This window comes from Pseudopodoces humilis, chromosome 1, assembly GCF_049639895.1.
Source record: "Pseudopodoces humilis isolate 2021_Gansu_Grassland_sample_001 chromosome 1, ASM4963989v1, whole genome shotgun sequence".
Classification (NCBI taxonomy): domain Eukaryota; kingdom Metazoa; phylum Chordata; class Aves; order Passeriformes; family Paridae; genus Pseudopodoces; species Pseudopodoces humilis.
The window spans coordinates 85,547,808-85,569,216 of NC_142200.1; the positions used below are offsets into that span (position 1 = coordinate 85,547,808).

General features: G+C 40.5%; 1 protein-coding gene and 1 long non-coding RNA gene across 5 annotated transcripts in view; one reads left to right on the plus strand and one right to left on the minus strand.

The window, feature by feature from the left end:
• CDYL (chromodomain Y like) overlaps positions 1 to 2,932 on the plus strand; it is a 109,530-nt gene extending 106,598 nt beyond the window's left edge. For all 4 annotated transcript variants that reach the window (XM_005525317.3, XM_088062587.1, XM_088062585.1 and 1 more), the window contains one exon: positions 1,086 to 2,932. In XM_005525317.3, the coding sequence (XP_005525374.1) occupies positions 1,086 to 1,244 (159 nt within the window). In that variant the 3' untranslated portion in view covers positions 1,245 to 2,932. The remainder of the gene's footprint in view (positions 1 to 1,085) is intronic.
• LOC148185148 (uncharacterized) lies at positions 12 to 20,819 on the minus strand. The gene is made up of 5 exons (XR_015773852.1): positions 20,690 to 20,819; positions 14,852 to 14,969; positions 6,353 to 6,492; positions 5,756 to 5,844; positions 12 to 333 (listed from the first exon to the last, which is right to left on the minus strand). It is a non-coding gene; the product is annotated as an uncharacterized LOC148185148 (long non-coding RNA).
• Positions 20,820 to 21,409: the final 590 nt, after the last annotated feature.

The following is a 21,409-nucleotide window of genomic DNA, read 5'->3' on the forward strand; positions in this document are numbered from 1 at the left end:
CTTTATCTTCTTGTATTTTTATGATTAGATGAGTAAGAATTAATCTAAGTAGTATCGGACTGCATCTTTTTGTGATGAAAAAAAAGTCTTTTTGCGAAACAAAACTGTATTATAGTACAACAGTGTTTTTTGACAGTTTTTTATGTATCTTTCTGGTTTGGGTTTTTTAGGATACTTTTTAAAGTTTCCATCTGATTCTTCTTAACTACAGTGTACTGTGGCATTTGATAAGGAACATAAACCAGCATTGGATTTTTATTACATAATTTGGTATTAATATAGTTGCTGAAGTCCAACTTACTGCAACCAACAGTATAAACAGTTGCCTAGCATCTGCACAGAAACACAGAAAGTTTGAGTTAGCTTGAGTTCTTATTTAAATTAAATTTGCTCTTTAACTATAAACCAACCTATGCTAAACCACGACACAAGGCAATAAATACAGTCTTTGACATTATGCTGGACTTCATTTTATTGGTAGCACGTAGTGGTTGTGTGCACTCCTGGCAGTTGCACAAGATAGCATCAAATAGTGGTAATTTTAACTTTCTTACAAGGAAAGGTACTGTACAAATTAACTGTTCTGGGCATTAGAAGTTTTGGATTTTAAAAGCAAATTATTCATTTTCTAAACAGAAAAAACAAATGAGGGTGTTTGTTTTTTTTTCCAGTGTATTTTAAGTGCTCAAGAAATCAAGATCTGCCCAGTTATTAAAGCAGTCAGGGATAATAGTGTTATATTTAGCCTTCACTACTATAAAATTGCGCTTGCCTGTAGTTACAAAACCATATATATTTATATATATTTTCATAGTTATTTTATGGTTTTCGTTATTTTCACACTTTTGTTCACTTTTAAATTGTGCTGGTATAAGGTAAAGAAAATTTTGTGGGATGCCATAAGGAAGATGACTATGAGAAACATTTCTTACAGTCATATTTATGTCCATGAATTGATTAGCTTAAGTTGATAATCAGCTCCAGGATTTGTCCATATAAAGTTGTTACATGCCCATAGAAGCACATGGGGCACTCAGTTCTCAGGCAGTACTAACCCAACTCCTCCTTTTTTAATTTTGGCCTAGGTACTTGAAGAATCCAAAGCTTTAGTACGTAACATCATGAAAGTGGACTTGGAACAAGCAAATGAAAAGGAGTGTGAAGTTCTGAAGAAAATCTGGGGCTCAGCACAAGGGATGGACTCAATGTTAAAATATCTGCAGAACAGAATTGATGAGTTCTGAAGAGATGCCCATGACACTGGAATTGTACTTCTTGGACAGCAGGGCAAGCAAAATATGCCCATTTAAAAAAACCTTATATAAACTAACCCCTTGCTCAGCTTGGGAACAGGAGTGGACACACACCCCCCTCCCCTTTTATTGTCAAGGGGTATTAAAGTACTGTATCTCTTAAATTTGAACAAAACTCCTTTCTCCCTGATTGTTACATGCAGATATATACACACACCAAGTGTATGTGTATATATCTATATATGTCTTTTATATATATATATATATAAAAAATGTAATATGTGTGAGAGTGTGTATGTAGACACACACACACACAAGGTAAAAAATGATAGAGTGCACTACCAAACATCTCTTTAAAAGCTCTAGTTTTTGTTATCTTTGGCTAGTACTGTATCAAATAGAGAATTAATTAAAAAGTGAATGGTGTTGCATTATTTTCTGTGTGGCAGGGAAGTCTGGAATAATGCTTTTCTTTTTCATGAGAATACAGAATTGAAACGGGTATTAGCCAGCCCTTGCTTTCTCTGCCCAATGAGTCAGCTTAGAGAAAAGGCATTGTCTCAAAAGAAGGTTGAAATACCTCAAGTAATGGAACATTCTGAAATGTTGGGGTAACTAAGCCCTATTATGCCTAAATAACATATATCCCCAAAAAGAGAGTGTGCTCAGGATTAATACTAAGGAAACACTCTGGTATTTTTGGGGGGGGAGGTATAGAGGGGTGGGAGGAAGGGGCACAGGAGTATGTCTGATTCTTACCTAGACAGCATGAAGAAACCACTGTCTCTTAGGGAAAGGGAATGAGGGAGAGCCAGAGGGAAATGGAAGGGGAAAGGAGAAAAAAACAACACAATAAAGCTTGTTTTGCAGTATTAGTGAATCACTGAATATCTTATGTATGAATATCCTAAGTTATAAGTTAGTTTTAGTAGGTTTTTAAAAAGCCTCTGAGTTGGTTTTTTTTTATTTGTTTGTTTGTTTGGGGTTTTTTGTTTGTTTGTTTATTTTATTGGGTTTTTTTTTAATAACTACGTAAGTGCTTCTGTTGCTGGGTGAAAATACTACTTTATATACAGTTTGGGTTTTGTTTTTTGTTTTTTTTTTCATATTTGCTGGTTTAATTGATGTATTACACCAAAAATGCATTTTATGTTCATAAATTTTAGGTTCACTTAGAATATATTATTTAATAAGTTAAATTTCTTTTGGCACACTATTAAGTAAAAAAAAAAAACTTTAAAAAAAACTACCTTATATTAGATGTTTAATGTTCTTTGTCTATGCTTTTTTTATTATTTGAAATATACACTATATGCAGTATGGTGTAAAAGAGTGCCCTGTGTAAATAGACCTATTTTGCATTCCTTTCAGGAGTGGTTATTGATTCCTGACTGCAGATATCTGTTATTACTTGGGTATCTGTGCTTGCAATCTTATTGAATGTATTCTGAAGAATGAAAAAGAAATCAAACCTTATTTTTGTACAGTTTTGAACTTTTTACTTGGAACTGACCCACCTCCCCTTCCCAGTGGAGAGCTGTACAGTGTGTAAATCTGCCTTTACCTTGGATTGGTACAGTATTTTTGCATCTGTGGGACCTACTTCTTTGTTCTAGTAGTTTGAACTATATATAAACTGTACAATCTGTAAAGTTTTTATAGAATAAATATTCAGCTGTGAAAACTGGTTAAATAAAACTAATATTTCTTAACACATTCTAAATGTGGCTCTCGCACAGAGTTGTCTTTTTCAAAGACACTTCCATTCTAATTTTAAAGTTCCTGAAACAAATCTTGCTACTTAGAGGCTTTAATATTTGTATTATTTTGTTTAAAATGATCTTCATTTCCTTCAAATTAAAATTTGAATATTAATTTATTGATGTAAATTTTATAGAAGCTTTCTCTTCCAGGAAGTAAATGGGGAAAGAAGACATAGGGAGTCATTCTGCTTTTAATTATTTTGTTAGAGTTCAAACTAATGTTCAGTAAATGTTTTTTTTACAATCTCTTAAAAAAGACTGTTTTCCTTATAATAATGGGGGTTAAGTTAGAATTAATTCCTTGGTTGAATTTGATTTTAGTGAAAAGAAAAAGAGATACACAACTCATAGGTGAAGGTAATGTTCAACCTCTTAGAGTTCAATTCCTGTCTGTATAAAGATCACTTTTCTGGCACCTCTGAGGCCATAGTGTACATACATACATACATATATATGTATATATATATTTATATATAATTATATATATATAATATGTAACAGCTGGGGAATTAGTTATGCTTTCTTTAAGCATGAAAGAACTGCTACAGTGAAGACATTTAAAATTAAGTCAGTTGAAGATACAGGCAATTCAGCTGAAAAAAATAATTCTACTTCATTCATTTTTTTGTGTTGCTGTCAGGCTGTTACGCTGCCCACAGTTTGCATGACAAAATGTGAATAATTTATTGACTGTTTAAATTCTGCCTGACTGGAAGAAGTCATTCAGGCTGCTTCCTATGCACTGTCAGTAACTAACTTGACACTATTTACAGATTATGTTCTCCTGCATAAATAGTACACATCTTTTGTTTGTACATTGGACTACAGGAATACTGTTCCTTCAGGAAAATACTGTCCCCTTCTTCTCAGTATGGATCAGTAAATATCTTTTGCTGTGTGTGAAGGTTACAGTCAAGTCTAGTTCAGTCTCTGCAAAGCCATAATAAAGACAGGAAGGTTATAGACCTCTAATAAGAAAACCTGAGAGATCATAAAAACTGACTAAAGACGTTTTTGAATTAGTGTTTTCAAGGCTTTTCTTCACAGAAGAGACTCCAGGTTCAGGGTCACAGCCTCCCAGAAGTAGTGGTACTTCAAAATGGCTCTTCTGTGTTAATTCTAGCATGAATTAACACAGCATCTTGGAGCAGCACAAATTGTTAAACCCACATGTAATGCAAGAGCTTAGAAACAGAATCTTTCTAAATGACTGCAAAGAGAACTTTCATGGGGCTGTTTTGGGTTTTTTTTTTAAATATAAAAGTTTCCTGGTTTTTCCTCCTTCAGGGATGAAGGCAAATCTCCTGTTTGGGTGCCAGTGTCTAGTCAATGGCTATTAGAGTTAGGAGTAATGGTACTGGAATATAAAATTCAGTTACTTTTACCCTTCTCATTCCTGACCCCTGCATCTCCTGTCAAGACTATCAGTTATCCTGATTGTAATCACTACTACATGATTTGCTTAATTAGTTATAGAACATAGAGACAATCTATGAGGCAACTGGCTGTGTTGGTGCTGAAATTTAGAAGTAGCACAGGAGCCTTGATAATGCAATGTAGGAGTCCTTCCATGACATTTGAGTTCTCTTTCTGAAATAGGCAAGAGCCCAGACACTACCTAAACCAGCAAACTGATGAGCATTGGCCAGTGTACTCCACTAACCACTAAGGCTTTCCCCATGGAAGTTCTGTCTTTATTTCTGGAAGTAAATAAGACAATTTTTCTCCAGATGAGCAAAGAGTAGCAGAGACCCAATGTGCTGAAGGTACTTGCGAGCTGTTTGAAAGGCACCTGTGTGCACTTCTGCTGCTGCATCACTTTCAGCAAAAATCAGAGCAAGGTCTTAACAGTGGGTAAGCTAACCTACAACATTTTGGGGTAATCTGAAGATCAAAACCTGCCTGTAGAATTTTTCTGTACTCACTCCCTAATTTGCACAAATCCAGGATTTGAAACAGTTCCTCTGAGCAAATCCTCTACTGGATTTGCAACATTGCTAAGAGACACTTCCCTGTTAACTCAGAAGCTGCACCTTTATTGTTATGGAAAGAAGGTTCAGGACAATTAAATTACCTGTTTAGGGGGGATTCATTTCCTAAAGTCAGGGGTACTTGAAAATAAGAGAGAAAACATATAATACTGAGCTATAAATTGCTTAACTTTACACTGATAAAGAGTTCATACTTTTCTCAAACAGTGGATAAAGTAGGACTTCAACCAGTTAGGGAATGAGGCAGCAAATAAAACATTTCTGGCCAAATGGACAGGTAAAATTTACTTCAATAAATGGAGCCAATGCTCTACCTAGGGTTGTTGCTGGAAGTTAAGGCACTTTCACATTCATCTGGGACATGACAAGTGTGCTTCTGAGAGTATGAGGAGAGAGTAGGAGGGAAGAAATACTTCAACTCAATTACAGTTTGCCACATGATTTTCCATCCTAAGGAAGTGCCAGTAGCTGTCAACACGGACTTACAGAGCTTGCAGCAGAATCAGAGTTGGCAACCTCCAGTCATGGAGCACCAGAGCTCAGTTCTACTGGAGATGGCACACTGGTGAATTTGCCTTTCCAAGGAAAGAAGTATCTAGAAGGAGAGTGCCTGTATAGTACAAGATCACCATGGTCCTGGCCTTGTACTGCCCCTGAGATTCCTCTAGAAAATACTTCACTCACAGCCCTGTTCACCAAGCTTCCTAACAAACAAACTCCAAATATAATTAGCTCTTGAGGTACTCACAGGATGAAAAGCAGTTTGATGGGCAAAGATACTGAAGTGTGATGCAAAATGAGAAGATGGTGATGAAATTCTGGTCCTCCTCATCCCTCCTGCACAGGGAAAATTACAACAAATAAGCGGAATTAGAAACCAACAAAAAAACAGCGTGTAGGAAGTAAAAGGAACTACAGAAAGAAGTAGAGGAGTGGCAGCTATTCTCCCTGAAGTTGTCATTCTTATTGTGCTCAGTTCTGAAGAGCTATGGTTGACAAGAACACCAGATGGATGTATACCTGTTCCACAGAGTCTGGAGGACATCATCAGTACCTGTGTCTAAACCCAGGTTTTGAGTCTCAGGCCCTGGTCCTCATAGGGGACTTCAGCCACCCTGATATCTCCTGGAAGGACAATGCAGAGAAGGGAAGGCTTGGGCAGGATCTCATCAATGCAATTAAACACCCAGTGGGCAGTGCAAAGAGGATGGAGCCAGGCCCTGTCCCGTGGTGCCCAGTGACAGCACTGGAGCAGTGGGCACACCCTGAAACACAGAAGGCTCCCTCTGAAAAGCAGAGAACACTTCATTAATGTCAAGCTGATTTGAGCACTGGCACAGGTTACCTAGAGAGAGCTGTGGAGTCTCCAGCATTGGAGGTACTCAAACCTCTGAAGATGGTCCTGGGTAGCTCATAGTGGTCCAGCTTGAGGAGGGGTGGGTGGGACCAGATGACTGTCAGAGGTTCCTTCCAGCTTCTGCCTTGCTGCAAAAAGAAACAAACACCAACTTGCATCCATTTTCCAACTCTGCAGTCATCATCAGAAACTTCCTCACTGGTTTGGACTGTAGGGTCATCAGGGTCTGGATCACTACAGGCTTTCAGTCTTTGAGAACCCAACTTCTGCTGGATGGTACCAAAGCCCAGAGCACTCATCAGTACAGCTCAAGTCACAGGAGTGAGCTCAGCTCATTTCAGTAAAACTGGGGTCAACTTTTACCCTGCCTTGAAAAAACATAAAGAAAAGTTATTAATTCAAAGAAGAAGAAATTTATTTCCTGTAGGATTACAATACTTAACCAAAACAAATCCGTGCCTTATACCTGAAACATTGCTTTGGCCTCAGCAACTCCTTGAAATTTCGCATTTTCTTCCAAATTCTGCCTCAATCAATGAAGCTGAGCAGCCATGCAGCAGTCATGCTGAAGCAGAACCACGTGGACATGAAGAAGCGGGTAGTGTGAGCCTTTGGAGCCAATGTAACTCATCTGTACCACGTCATCTGGGTATGACTGACTAAACTCAATATAGAGCAACAGTGCAACTTTGCAGAGTGAGAAGTCAACTCATGATGTTCTAATAAACCAGTATTTCCTCAATGCTGCTTTTCAAGACTCATAACCCCTCTGCAGCAAAATAATCTGACTGCCAGACCAAACTATATGATTTATCTCAGTAGGAAAAGGCACTCGCTCAGGCCACCCCAAAATCACGTGCTGAGTAAACCAGCTGCTAACAGTAGCAACTTCTGTGAAATAAGATGCTGCTTCTTACCAATACAAAGTTCTTGGATTCACTGAGCTTGCCAAGGTGGGTTGAGATCTTTAACCAAACAATATTACTAAAAAAACCAAAACAAACCTAAAACCACCTGCTATGCCAGGAATAAGCAAAACAAACACAAATCATACTTGGACTATGTGATGTAAAGTAAAAGTGATAAAGCGATACAGTTTTCTTTCCATATTCAAATGTCAAAAAATGTAATGGCCCCATATTTCTTTCCTTCTCTCCACTGTACACACACACCCACCCACCTCTTCTGCCTTTATGCTCAGAAAGATGGGTGGGGATTTAAGCTGGAAACTTGATAAACCCAGAATGTACATGCTGGAAGCATTATTTTGGGTGCTAAATAGCAGTTAACAAAATTAAAACAGTGCAAAGCTGGGAGTTCGTAAACTGACCCCTTGTATCAAGGGGATCAAAATAAAAAAAATAAAGGGAAGCCACCATGGCCACTGGAAGTTTTTCGTAGGCTTCTCAGGACCGATCATGTCAAAATAAGGCTCTGCAATTTTAACTTGGTTGTATCAAGAGCTGGGCTGTCACACCCACAGAAGGATTTCTGAAGACAGCATTATGCCATACCTAAGAATAATTGAAGTCACACTTTCATTTGTTAATATTTCTGAAGGAATTACATGTTGGCAGAAAATTACATGCATCCAAGGGAAGAGAAAGACAGAGGTCAGGTCTTGACATCAATTTTCTTGAAGAAAAATAAACCACACCAGCCAGTCTGATGGAGGAGCCAGGGGCAAAAATTCCATGATCTTTCGGACATTTTGGATAACCTCTTTCAGCTCGTAAGAACATGTTTAGTTTGCCCTGGAATCATAAACATCTGAAGAAATTGATAATAGTCTGTGGGGCAGCAGAATTGGTTCCAATGCCTTCGAAAGAGGATCTTTGCAAATTGTTAATCCTAGTGATGTAAAGCAGGAATTTTGGAAACCTCTCACAACCCACTCTCAGAATAAACCCTTGAAAAATAATTCAGATCCCTGATCATTCTGAAAGGTCCTGGCAGAAGAAGATAGGCTACTGCATTTAATACTTGAAAAAAATACAGCCCCCTGTGAGTTCAGGTTCCCCTACAATGGATATCCCCATGGTCACACCAGCCATTCAAAGGAAGGCAAATGTACTTTTTCACATTCATTAAATTCTTTTACATTCTGCTACAGGTTTAGCAGGTTAGATCAGCAAACATTTTTCACAGACATTAAACAGTTTAAACATAATTGGTTGAAAACACAGTTTTCAATAAGGGAAAGAAAAAGCAGTAGGTGTACTAGAATGATATTAATGAGGTACCTCAAAACCTGAAAATAAGTGAGGAGTTTCTGGAAATCTCTGGTTAGCCTACATTTAAAATGCCATACAGCTCCCTCACTGCACTTCCTAACAGCAGGCTGCTTCCTACCCAAGGCTGACATGGTTAGTTAATGCTTTGGGAACAAAAGTCACTGAACAAGAGATGTGGCACATCTCCTTCTAGACAGTTCTAGACACACAGGCATTAAAACTACAGTTTTGCCACTGAGCTGGGACAGGACCTGAGGGAATGACCTGAAGTTGTGCCAGAGGAGATTTAGTTTGGATATTAGAAAAAGGCTTTTCCCCCAGAGGATGGTTGGGCACTGGAACAGGCTCCCCAGGGAAGTGGTCACAGCACCAAACCTGACAGAGTTCGAAAAGCGTTTGGACAATGCTCTCAGGCACACGGTGTGACTCCTGGGATGTCCTGTGCAGGGCCAGAAGTTGGACTTTGTGATCCTTGTGGGTCCCGTCCAACTCAGGATGCCCTGTGATTCTAAGCAATACAGCAGCCTGTAGTGCTAATACATATAAAATAATTAAATGAGTCCTATAAAAATTGTCCAGAAGTTCCTGACATGGTTTGGTTGGCTGAAAATAAATGCGACTTCCAAAATCCTCAGCAGAGTTTTGTATCCCAGGAAGATGGTTTGAACACGGGAAGTTTCTGATGGACAGTACCTGGCACTATATAACAACCAGACACACCATCATTATTTCCCCATCTCTGACTTTCCAAAGCTCCTCTAAGTTCCTCCTGATGAAGAAGAGCAGCAGTGCCGGCAGCCAGAGGTGTGTTATCACTGAGGCACAGCAGCCCGGCAGCACAAGGTACGAGTGAGATAAGCACTGGATTTCCCCTCCAGGCCCCCGCCTCAAACTGAAACCTCTGGCATGGAGGACGAAGGAGAATCAGAGCATCCCAGCCCAAATGCATGTGTGACACAGGAAAGAGGCACGGCTCCTCCACAGGGATGACAGCCAAGATTAAGCGTCCTCTACATCTGCTGTTCCTATCGGGCACAGCAGGAGCTCTGTTTGAGGAGCACCCGTGCCTGGACTGCTACCACGCTTGACCCTGCAAATCACTGATGATAAAAGAGCAGAGTGCAGCACTGCTCAAGTTACAGACTTTCCCACTTTCCCCGCCAGATCAAGGCACTATCAACACCTCACAGGCTTGATCCTGGCTCACACCAACAACACAAAACCGCACCTTCCACGTTCTCTCCCTGATAGCTAAAGCCATCCACACCTACGTCCTAGATGTGAAAAGGAGCCTGAAAGAAGAAGTGGCTCTTTCCTTCTGGACAACGTGGGGCAAGATTGCAGTAAGGGCTGCCCTACCCCAGGTGTCCTCAGACCGTGGCACTTGCAGCCCAAAGGCTGCTGGTGGCCAACATCTGCTGCCAGCTCTTTCTCTTTGATTCATGTTTTGTGGAGGAGCAATCAAAATACCTTGGAAGCGTTCACTGACCAACCGCCAGTGCAGAAGCAGTGCGGTCATAAATGAGGAACGATGCAAATGCCAAAGCCTCTCAGCCTTCAAATTCAAAATGTATTTAGGAATTCTGTTTTGAACTATAAAATTAAAAAAAGCCAGAGCACTGTGGGTCTCCCAGCAGCAAGACCTGGCTTTGTAGGTCGGGGATTTGATCCTGTGGAGTGAAACTCTGGATTGTTGCTGCCTCTGGTAGGATTACATTTATCAGGGAGCTGGAGGGCCTCTGTGACTCTGTGTATCTGTGGGAACCCCTAAGGGGAAAATCAGGGTCTCCTTAGAACTGACAGGAAAATTTAAGACTTCCTCAAAGAAGAAAAGAAGCAAGGCAGAAGAAATCCAAGGGAAGAAGTGGAACTATTCCTAACAATCATGATAATTGCAGTTTTGTAAGTTAGGCTGGCTGGGTGCCCAGAATGGGTAAAAAAACCCCAAACCAGTTTAACTGACAAGCATATAACCATTTGCACAGCCCTGCAGCAAAGCAAAATGACCTCCAACTTCTCAAAAATGTCAGTTATAGGTTTTTCCCTCATATCTACTTTTTGTTATTTGAGCAAACTAATGAACATAGGCTTTAAAACAGTAGTGAAGTTTTCTATTTCTGACAGTAACCATGAGATTTAGACACATAATTGTCAGTAAAAAAACAGGAAACAGATCTTGCTTAAATTTTTAAAATCCCTTATTTAAAATATGTTTATGATACATAATAAGCAAATACACTCACCCAATGAATAATATTCAGTAGTCAAATACATATTCTGCATGGATAACTTGCCCAATAAGTTCACAGAGTTCTGCCCATCATAAGAATTTTAGCTACATTTTTCTCTCTAATGTTCTTTTTTTAAAAGTTTCACTAACAGGTCATGCAATTACTTTTGCATCATGACAACTTTAAACTCTGTTTCATCCCCCTGCCACAATGACCTACGATTGTAGCAATACAATTTCTGAATTCAACACTTGAGATAATAAGAAATGTTCACAAAACTGCAGACCGAGGCATCCTGACACAGCTTCAGAAGCTTCATTTTCAAGGTTCTTGGTGCAAGATTATATATGATTGGGAAATTTTCACAAGGAATTCCAGGAACTCTAGAGGTGGATATCAGTCCTTGATGTCCTCTGTGGTAAACAAAAAACTTTTTTTTTTAAAACAGGAAGTGGAACAGTGAAATGATTTTAGACTGTTATTTGATCTGCACAGGCTTTTCCTGCCTAGAAAGGGTTAAACCATACAGTTGTTTTCTTTCTTTAGGAGGAACTAGACATCCCCTGATTGAATCATACAGAATAAAGAATTATAAGAAATGGGATCCCTCAGGTTTCCTGAGGGAAGAGGCAGGAGCCACATGAAAGAGGAACCCCTGTAAGGCTGGTAAGCCACATAAGGGCACTATATTCTTCCTCATCTGATGGATCACTACAGTATCTGCCCACGTATTTAATCCCCTTCATCCCTCCCTGCTGCACTGTCTTTGTCCAACCACCCTGGAAGCAGAACTTCACCAACACTCGGAGCAGCTTTTGACAAGGACATGTAAAACCTTTCCCAGCTGAAGAGGCCAGCAGTATGTGGAAAAAGAACCTGGGTGCTGGAGGAAGCCTGGCACTTGTTTGAGCTACCCAGAGCTGCTACAATACAACATTAGAGAAACTGAGATGTTTAGGCTCATTATTGTGCTCATTCACACTGACATGAAGTAGGCCTTGAGCGCTGTTAGCTATAAACTGCCCAAAATTGTATTTACTACCTAATTTTAATAAGTTTATATTTCCTAATGATCATTTTATATCAGAAGAGAATAATCAGTCCCTCAGGATCCAGTTCTTTTTTTCCTTGAGCCTTTGCAATATACTGGTTTCTCAGCCCTTGACACAGCTCCCCACATGCTCAGAATGACATAAATCATAATTTTATCTAATCTGCATCTTTTCTAATAAAAAGAAAGCCCATTTTTCTCCTAGCATTAGATCAGTATTCATGCTTGAAGTCCCCTGGAGCTGCATCTGATTCACACCAGGATACGAAAATGACTGGAGCACAATCTTTTGGTTGCCTTTATTCAAATCCTTTAGTCTGCTTTGCTGTTATCCATCTTTCCCACAAACCCAACTTGATGCCTGCTAACACAATGCACAGTACCCTGGCTCAAGACTCACTGTTTATGCTGCTCTGGACACGTCTCTTTCCCTGCCCCCCAGCATCTCTGTGCTTTATTTATTCTGCTGACTTGTGCCAAATGCTGAAGTCACAGTCTGAGTTTTCAGTTAACTCATATCCCTACCTCTTTTTCCTATTCTTATTGCCTCTCTTCACAAACATTATCAGGTTTGAATAGCTCAGATTTTTTCATACCTGCCATATATTTATATAATGGATAACTGTGGTTTATTTTCCTTTGACCCCTTCTCATAAAAACCTGGCAGCTCACAGTGCTCCATCCTTGTGCATTTGCCTATCACCTGGGATAATCTGGACCTCACAGTGACATGGGGGTTAAGAAATATGAAGCTTATTTTGGCTCTGTTGTGATTCTGAATCCTAGCAGCCAACTTGCTTCTTTCAAAATGTAATTTTTCAACAAAACCCACAGGCTTTTAGACTCTAATTCATCCCAAAAATACATTCAGATGAACAGGCTCCAGCCAGCTCTCACTTGCCATGAAGCCAACATGCTAATGGAGCTCCATCTTTGCTTTCAAAAACCTCATGACAGGATAATTAACTTAATAGTCCAGACTTCTCTTGGGTCAGCTTCAATTCCCTTCCCAGAAAACTTCCCCAGGCTCTTGACAGTATCTTGAAACTGGTTTTCACTGTCTCACACTGTTACTGCTCTTGACAGTCTGTTTCATGATTTTCCCATGTGCTAACCTTTTCCATCACCAAGGCAAGCCAGATGCTATTGAAAGAGAAGGAGAACAAGGAGTGTTGGATCCCCTTGATAATTCCCCAGTTATTCCCTTTACCTGGTAAAGAGGACATTATCCTGCTGGCAGCAATAATCTCAGAACTGCTACAGCAGGGACACAAGTAAACAGGCTGCTTGTCCAACTCCAGCACCATGGGGCAAGGACATTTCTGGTCCTTTTTCAAAAAGGCCAATCAAGTTTAAAAACATTGGATTGGGTGAACCACTCTGCAGTGCATTTCCCTCTTCTGACACCTCCATTTTGCAGTAAGAGCAAAATCTTTTGTGCAGCTTTGCTATTGTTCTCCATGACTTTTTTTTTTTTTTTTTTTAAGGAAGCACCAGAAAGCAAAGATTGTTTTTACACATTAGTACTGCGCTTGACATGATGCTGCTAGCAGGCTATGGCATTTCATGTTCAGTATGAGAACTGATTAGAAATTGGGCAGAGTGCTCAGACGTTGCACCACTTTGCTCTATATGAGCGTAGCAACCCACAGCAAATACTTCACTGAGAACATCCAGAAAGTTCATGCAGGAAGGGTTTAGACAGCAGGAATAAAGTTAATACCCCCTGCAATAAAACCGACTGTAATAATTTCAAATTACAGACACAGGGAAACATCTGTGGAGGTCAAAAGATCAAAAAAAGAAAAAAAAATTAAAAAAAAATGCAAACTAAAGATGAGTGAAGCCAAGAGAAACTGAAGTCCACAAGAATCTGCTACTTATTTCTACTTCTAAATGGAAACAGGATCCTTTGACAAATCTGATTCCAGAAAAATATACCCCAGCTCGGGGTCACACAGAAGAACTCAGAGCTGATGAGAGGACTCAGCCCTAGGGGCTGCTGTCACCAGATGATTCCACCCAAGTACAGCAGTACTTATTTGTAAGCCTGCATGCTTGCAGGTGGATTAACAAAAGCATTTAAATGCCTTTCATGGGCAATTACCAAGAGGCTTTTTTTTCTTGCCATAGTTGTATGAGGTCAAGAAACCAAAAGAGCTTGTACAACACCCATCAGCTTCTTGATTTTTTTGCACAGATTCTTGTGTTTGTAGATCTTGTCTTAGAGCAAAGCAGTATCTCATCTCATTTGATTGTGAATGGAATAAACTTAAGCATGCTCAGAGGTATTGGTATTGTAACCTGTTTGTTCATTAGGAAGAAAAAAACCAGGAAGAAACCAAATTCAGGGACACTGTGGAAGAACCAGAGAGTTCTTTATGCACACTGCAATCAACTATCTAAACGTTCTGTTCTTTTGTAACCATGAGACTGCCAGATTGTTTGGAGATGAGTTTGGAGAGAAACACATCAGAGCTTCATCTTATGTCTGGAAAATACTGCATATCTTTCTAGATTATCATCAAAAATATTCAAGGCAAAATTTTTCATGTTTGGTCTCTGTCCAAGACCAATTTCTAAATTCATTTTCTTCATCATCCTTTTGGACTTCTTTGAATTCAGAGGTTAAAAGGGGACCATCCACAACTCATTTAGAGTAGTTATCTGTATGAGCTGCACACCTTAAGAACCTGAGGTGCTTCTGCCATGTCCTCACAAGTTACAGGGACAAGAATCTGTGACCTTTTGGACAAAGTCTGGTTCATTAGGCCATTTCTGTGTTATTGAAAAAGCTGCAACCAAACATCCATCTTATGTTACCACTGCAGATTTCAACTTTTAGAAACGGATGTCAGTGAATCCAGGAGGACTTGAACTTCCTGAACCAACTCACAAGTGCATACTGGAGTAAGACAAGAGCTGTTCCAGATTATGAAGCACCAAAGTAGCCCTGCATGGGGACGCATACCTTCTGACAGTCATGTTAAAGACATTTTCTTCACAGCTCACCACTCTAGAGATCCTTCAGCATATAATCCATTTGATCCAGCCATGCATTAAAGAAGCAGAGGGAGCAGCATCTGGAACTAAAAAAAAATCTCACGTTCAGTTGAAACTGAGCAGCAACTCCACTCTGAGCCCCCAGAGAGGAAAAGTCAGCATAGATTGCCATTCACAAAAGAAACAAATATATAGAATAAAAATTGGCTTTTCCACGCAGTCTACCAACACCAGTGAAGAGTTTTGCCTAGAGCTTATGTGCTTTCCTGCTTGGAAGTGTCATGGCTACGCTCCAAGCTCCCACTTCCATAGGAGCTATACGAGAGATTCCCACGGTCAACAATACCTTGGGGACTTGAAAGAAAGCTACAGGAATTCTTCATTATTTAAAAAAGCACTCACTTCTCTTCAAGGGAAGGCAGAGAGGAGAGAGGTTCCCATGCAAAGTAACAGGGGTGAGGTTGGGCTGGAAGCCCTTTTGAAGCCACATCTTATATCGCTTCCTGAAAACGTGTGCAATCCCTGCTGAATCTTGCCCCTCTAAATCTTTTTTGCAAGACACGGAGCTCTGATTTCACTCTAATTTAATGAGAAGCTTAATGTCTAAATGTTTTGAGCGTTGCTTGGGGAATAGCAAAGAAAGCCTGGCAGCAAGAAGTACAGAAAAGGGAAAGGAAAAAAAATAAGTCTCTGACCCTTTGAGAAATCAGGGAACCAAAAAAGTATCCTACTGATTCTGGAAAGTTTAAGGGACTTCTATCAACAGGGATCAAAACTTGGCTCCTAAACCTCATGTATAATCCCCAAAATAAAGGTCTGGCTGCTTCCCACCAAATGCATCAATTTTTGCCTAGATCACATAGAACTGACATGCTTATAATGGGAGCCATTATTAATAGTGTTTCAGCAAAACAATGCACAGGAATGTCTCTCTCTGCTCAACTGAAAGCGAAGTCCTACAGCTAAAAATCCCGGCTTTCCTCTCAGGGAGAGCAGAACAATGAATCTTGCTGCAGTGACATATTCCAGGCAGTTACAAGAGCTGCAGACCTCAAAGCCAGACCCTGAGCATGACTGGAACATAAATAGATTAGCAACTGCTAAGGACTGCTCTTCCTCCTGATTCACAAAGCATGCTCCCACTTCGCTTTTGATGCCTTTAATGATGCACAACCATTCCTTTAATAAGAAAAGGCATTTCACATTTTTATAAATATCCCAAATGCTCCATGTTACCCTTAGTTACCCTTCATCCCTCCGTTCTCTGCAATGCTGCTGACTAAATGGAGCCATGTTTTTCCAGCACATTACAGCCTTGCCTTAAGCAAAGTAAACCCCATCCCACTTCCTTCACTTACAGCACCCTCCAGGGCAGGTAGAGGAAAAATAGAACTGGTTTTGTCCTGAAGCCCTGGCCAAAATCACCCGGCTCTGATTAGCAGTCTTCAGAGGAAAATGGATGTGGCAAGCACCAATTCCAGGTTCTGAGTTAAATTCTGTGAACACTAAATGGTAACCTATGGCTCTCTGAGTGCTTTGCAAAGCAAGGAGCATCTCTGAGGCTGTTGCACTGAATGGGAAAGTGTCAGAGCAGCACAGAACTGCTGAGCTATTTGTAGAAGGTCAGCCAGCAATTTGTTACCAGGGCTACAAGTAAAACCCAGAAGTCTCTACCACTGCACTTCAGGCACCCGTCTCTTTCTATCTCAAACTGTCTGTCCTCAAGTCCTGTCCCACCCCCGCAAAAAAACCCAACCAAAAAACCTCTATCAATTTTCCATTTCCACCGGTGCAGGCTGCACTAGAATCCAAAAGAGCACTGTAATTCTTCACACTGTTTCCCAGCTAGTGTAGGCAGCTCACTACCCAGCACATTCACTTTTCTGCACCTCTCTGTTCTGAGAAGAAGAGGAAATGCTCTTTGTGGGGCCGAGTATCCAGCCTGAAGGCTGTCAATGCTATTGGGAAATTAAATGTCATAAACACCACAATGGTCTGCTTTTTTAAAGTCTTCAAAACTCTGTAGGGACTGCTGCTTTTTACAGATATAATCTGAGGGTGCTTATATAATTTTAAATACTTAATCCATGGAACCTGCAAATCTGTACACTGAATTGCTAAATGCCAGCTATTCCTACTGACCTTTAAGATCAGGGCAGGCACAGAGGTTCCACAAGTTCCAGACTGTGATTCTCAAGTATTTAACATGAGAGATGCAAGTCATGCCATCCTGAACAGCAGCACAGACGTCAGTGACACCAGGAATATACCACCACCTTCCTGTCAAATCAGTCACAAGTACATGATACGGCATTTAAGTCAATTATGGGATACAAATTATACCCAACAATCACAAAGCTCAAAAATACGTGAGCACATTTAAATAATTTCATGGGGCTACAACACCTTTTTCTGACACCAGGAGAGCTAAAGATGGATTTAGTATCTGATCAAAAAACAGGCACAAGGACCAGTGTATCACTGCTGGGTTTTGTGTCTGCTCTGCAAAAGCTGACCATTTAAATTCTTCATTCCCACCAATAACAAAGAAGTAAACTCTCTTCATAAATAGGAATTGGCATTGTCCAAATGACAGAGTAGTGCCCAGCTTGTTAAGGATTTTATTCCATGCCAAGCTACAAAAAGTTTTGGAAATTGCTTTGTAGTAGCACTAGCTTCCTGTGGAGTCTCTAGATAAAGCCTTTTAAAAAATGCATACTCCTTCTGGCAGCACTGAATAGGGCTCAAAACTTCAACAGTGACAAAATTAGAAATACTTGTCTTCATCATAAATCAATAAATGTGCTGTTATTCAACAGTAACTACACAATAAAACGTAGTGCCTTTGCATTCTCTGTAGCCCTACTGACAGATGATGCAGAAAGGCTTTTGGTATCTATAGAACCTGGACATCTGCCTTAATATTAATAATAATATTATTAAAATATATATCTATATTTTACAGTGGGGTGGGTAGGGCACAGAAGAGCCTATCCCACTGCTTAGGATATTCTTCAATTACCCAAGTCAAACACATCCATATTCTAATAACTAAATTGTTCTAAGAAAGCATCCTAAAAGAAACTTGCCTTAGCCAAGGCTCCCTGGTCTTTGCTTTCTGGAAAGCTGAAAACTGCTCAAGGTCATTTTAGCTCCCCCTTTTTGCTCCTGTATACAGCTGCATTAAAATAAGTACTGTTCAGTAGTGCTGGAAGCTACTTCCAAGGGTGAAACAGAGGCCACTGCTTTATAAGAAGTTGCCTTAGTTTATAGTAGATATTTCTGAAGTTCTTGTTACTATTCAGAAGGTGGTGGTTATTTAATAGCCAGCTAATTGAATTAGTCTCCAGTTTTGGTCTTTAAGCTTCACTCTGAATAAAAATGATAAAGAGAAGCAGTTCAAGCATGTTCCAGTATAGCTGCCACATTAAAACAGAGTCAATTGCATGCATTAATCTTTAATTAACAGCATCAGAGGAACTATAATCTAGTAGCTAGAGTACTGGACTAGCTACAAAGAGCCTTCATTCTAATCCCAGACCAACCGCTGATTTGCTATCTACCTCCCATGAGAAGGGGAAGAGAAACACCCCTCTAAGTTCTCCTTTTCCTTTATGTCTTTTGTCTGCCTTACCATTTCTTTTTGTAGTAGCTGCAGCAGGGGCACTCCCTGCATGAGCAAAACTCCACCGTGGCTCTGCAGCACTGGGTGAGCAGCCCAGCTGCTAATTGCAATTAACTGCAACATCAACGGAGTCTTGTCCTACCAGAGCCCTGATCTATCTCAAGATGGTTGCAAATTTTTGGCATTTCTGTAACTTCTCTGTAAACCAAAGAGAGGCAGCCTGTAGCAAGGAATAATTAAAGCACACAAATTACTTCCAACAAGAACATTATGGTCAATCTTTGTGAAAACTTCCTTACTTACTTTGCATAATTGCTATGCAAACCCCAGGCTGACGAGATCCGAACTTGGCTTTTTTTTCCAGCCATCCAGATTTACATATTGACTAGCCTCTCCAAAATGGATATTTCCCAGTAAATGACAGCATGATGCAACCAGAAGAGAGCTGGTGTTTCTCTTTCATTAAGCTCTGTCACCTCCCTTTCAAGCTGTCTTAGATGAGCACAGGTTCTTATCTCTCCTGCATTCCCCGAACTCCACCTGTGCCAAGTCTTGCTGTTTTCCCTCTTCGGGCACAGCAGCTCTGGAATCTGAGAAAGAAATTTCTCTTTCACATCTTTATCTCTACTTTTCTCAGAGTCCCCTCATGCTAATATTCCTTCCCCAACGCAACCATCAATGGTGGTACTATTACCATCATTAGTCTCCCACTCTTCCCAAAGGGATGCACACCTTTATGGGGTACATACCTCTATTTCTCCAGACAGGTTTCTGATTCAGGCAGCATTTGCAAACCAAAAAGGCAGATATGTTCTATTCAGAGTGATTTTGTGTAACACATGCTATCCAACTACCTCAGCTTTAATCTTCCTTTGTCAACAAGAAAGTTTGTCCTCTATTTGTTCCACACCCACCAATCTAGGAACACACAAAACCACTTAGTCAAATACAGTGTGCCTGGAAAAGCACGTGGTCTTTGTGGCCCATTTCCAGAGGGTTCTGCTACCTCTCCAGGAACTTCTCAACAAAATTCCCTCTCCATCCACCACCAGAGAGGCAGGACTGCAAAGCTCAGTAGAAAAGCTGAGGTTAAAGCAGAGCAGTTCCCTAGCTCTCAAGGAGCGGCTTATCATTGTCCGCATTCCAGGACAACAAAACCTCTACTTCTCACACAACCAGCTTGCCTCAGGCTTGTCTCTGCATTCAGATATTTGGCTCTCCTTCCTCATACTAGATAAAACACTCCCCTGAGGCAAAATTTTTTAGTAAGCACTTAGTCGCCTTTGATCTCAAAAGCAGCTGGTGCACAGCTGCTCCCCATTACTTTTGCAGCTCTCAGGAACCTTTTGCATTTTCCTGTCCTCCCTCACAGGCAGGCACACAGGGCAAGAACATCACCAGCAACCATCTTTCATTCTAAGGCAAAAGCTTTTATCTCCATCTCACGTGCCCTGCCCAATTCCTCCTTGAACTACTTCCCACCTGGCTCAGCCTCAGATCTTCCCTCCTAATGGTATCCCCAAACATGTGAGCAATGCCCTCCTATTCTTCTTCTCAGCAAGGGTTTCCTCCATGCTTGGGAGTCTCCTGGGGAGACACAGTAATCTGTCTGATGTACAGATGGTAAAGAACAGGCTGCTGTACCTCCTCCCAGGAAAAAAATATTCCCTCGGGTTCATTGTTTTTGCAGGAGGTAAGATAGGAGTGAATTCCACCCTAGTTTTTCTTCTCTCCAACTACAGAATCCAGCAAGCACAGGAAGGCCTCTCTCCTTAGAGGTGAGTCCATGCTAGGAAGCATGGATGTGGTTAGCACAGTATCACCTCACAGAGCCTTAGACCAACTGCAGTGTCTATTAACAGCACGAGGTCTTTCAATTTTACTTTATGCCAGTTTAAGGAAAATAGAAGAAAGCTAGAAACCAACCCAGAATCTCAAATTACAGGATTCACAGACAGTATTTCATCCCTTCCTTAGCTGCAAAAGCCATTTGAAACCACCACCAGCAGACAAGCATGGACTGTAGGATGCAGCACAGCCACTACAACACTGAGCTTTGACAAATGTTTGCAGTCCATTTCCTACCTACACAGGAGGTGAAGATAACTCCTGACCAACCTGCTGGGATTTCCCTAGACATCCACAAGAAAAAAAAAAAGGAAAATTAATCTTAATACTCACATGCTGAGGAGAACTGGGAGCTGAAATCCTTTTTCTCAGCTTGCCCTCCAGAATGGTCTCACTGAGGCAATCGCTGTGAACCCACCAGCACTTCAGCAGCTCCTTCTCCCACCAAGGAGCCCAACCTACTCTTGCAACCAAATACTCAGTAGAAAAATCACTTCACCTGGTTCTACTGCTGCCACTTCAGAGTCAAGTCCCACAGCTGCTTCTGGAACCACTATGGGAAGCAAACCCACCCATACAAGTGGGTTTTGTTGTTTTGTTTTTGGGTTTTTTTTTTCCTCAAGCAGTATATATTACACTTGTGTTTATGCCTGCATACACTATTGAGGAAAAGGTTTTACTAGAATCTGGTGGAAAGATTCACATTCACAGGGCCTACATTTAGTAGCTCTGAAGCCACAAACTTCTGTTTTCCATAAAAATTTAGGAATTTTAACTTTGTATTAGCATTTTTGCTACAGGTGTAGCCTCCAGGAAGGCTCAAGTCAAAACTCGACCTTCTGGCCAAGAGGAAAAAGGAAGATGCTTCTTGTTATTAGTTTATGAAAGTCTATTAATTTCTCAACAGACACTTTCAAACTTCAATTTTAGCACTGCATTGGTACTTTAATGATGCATATTCACTCCTTAAAACATACCCCAAATTCCACCTTCCCCAAACCACCATCCACCTTTCCATGGATTTCAACAGGAGTAGCGTGGGCTCTTTATAGC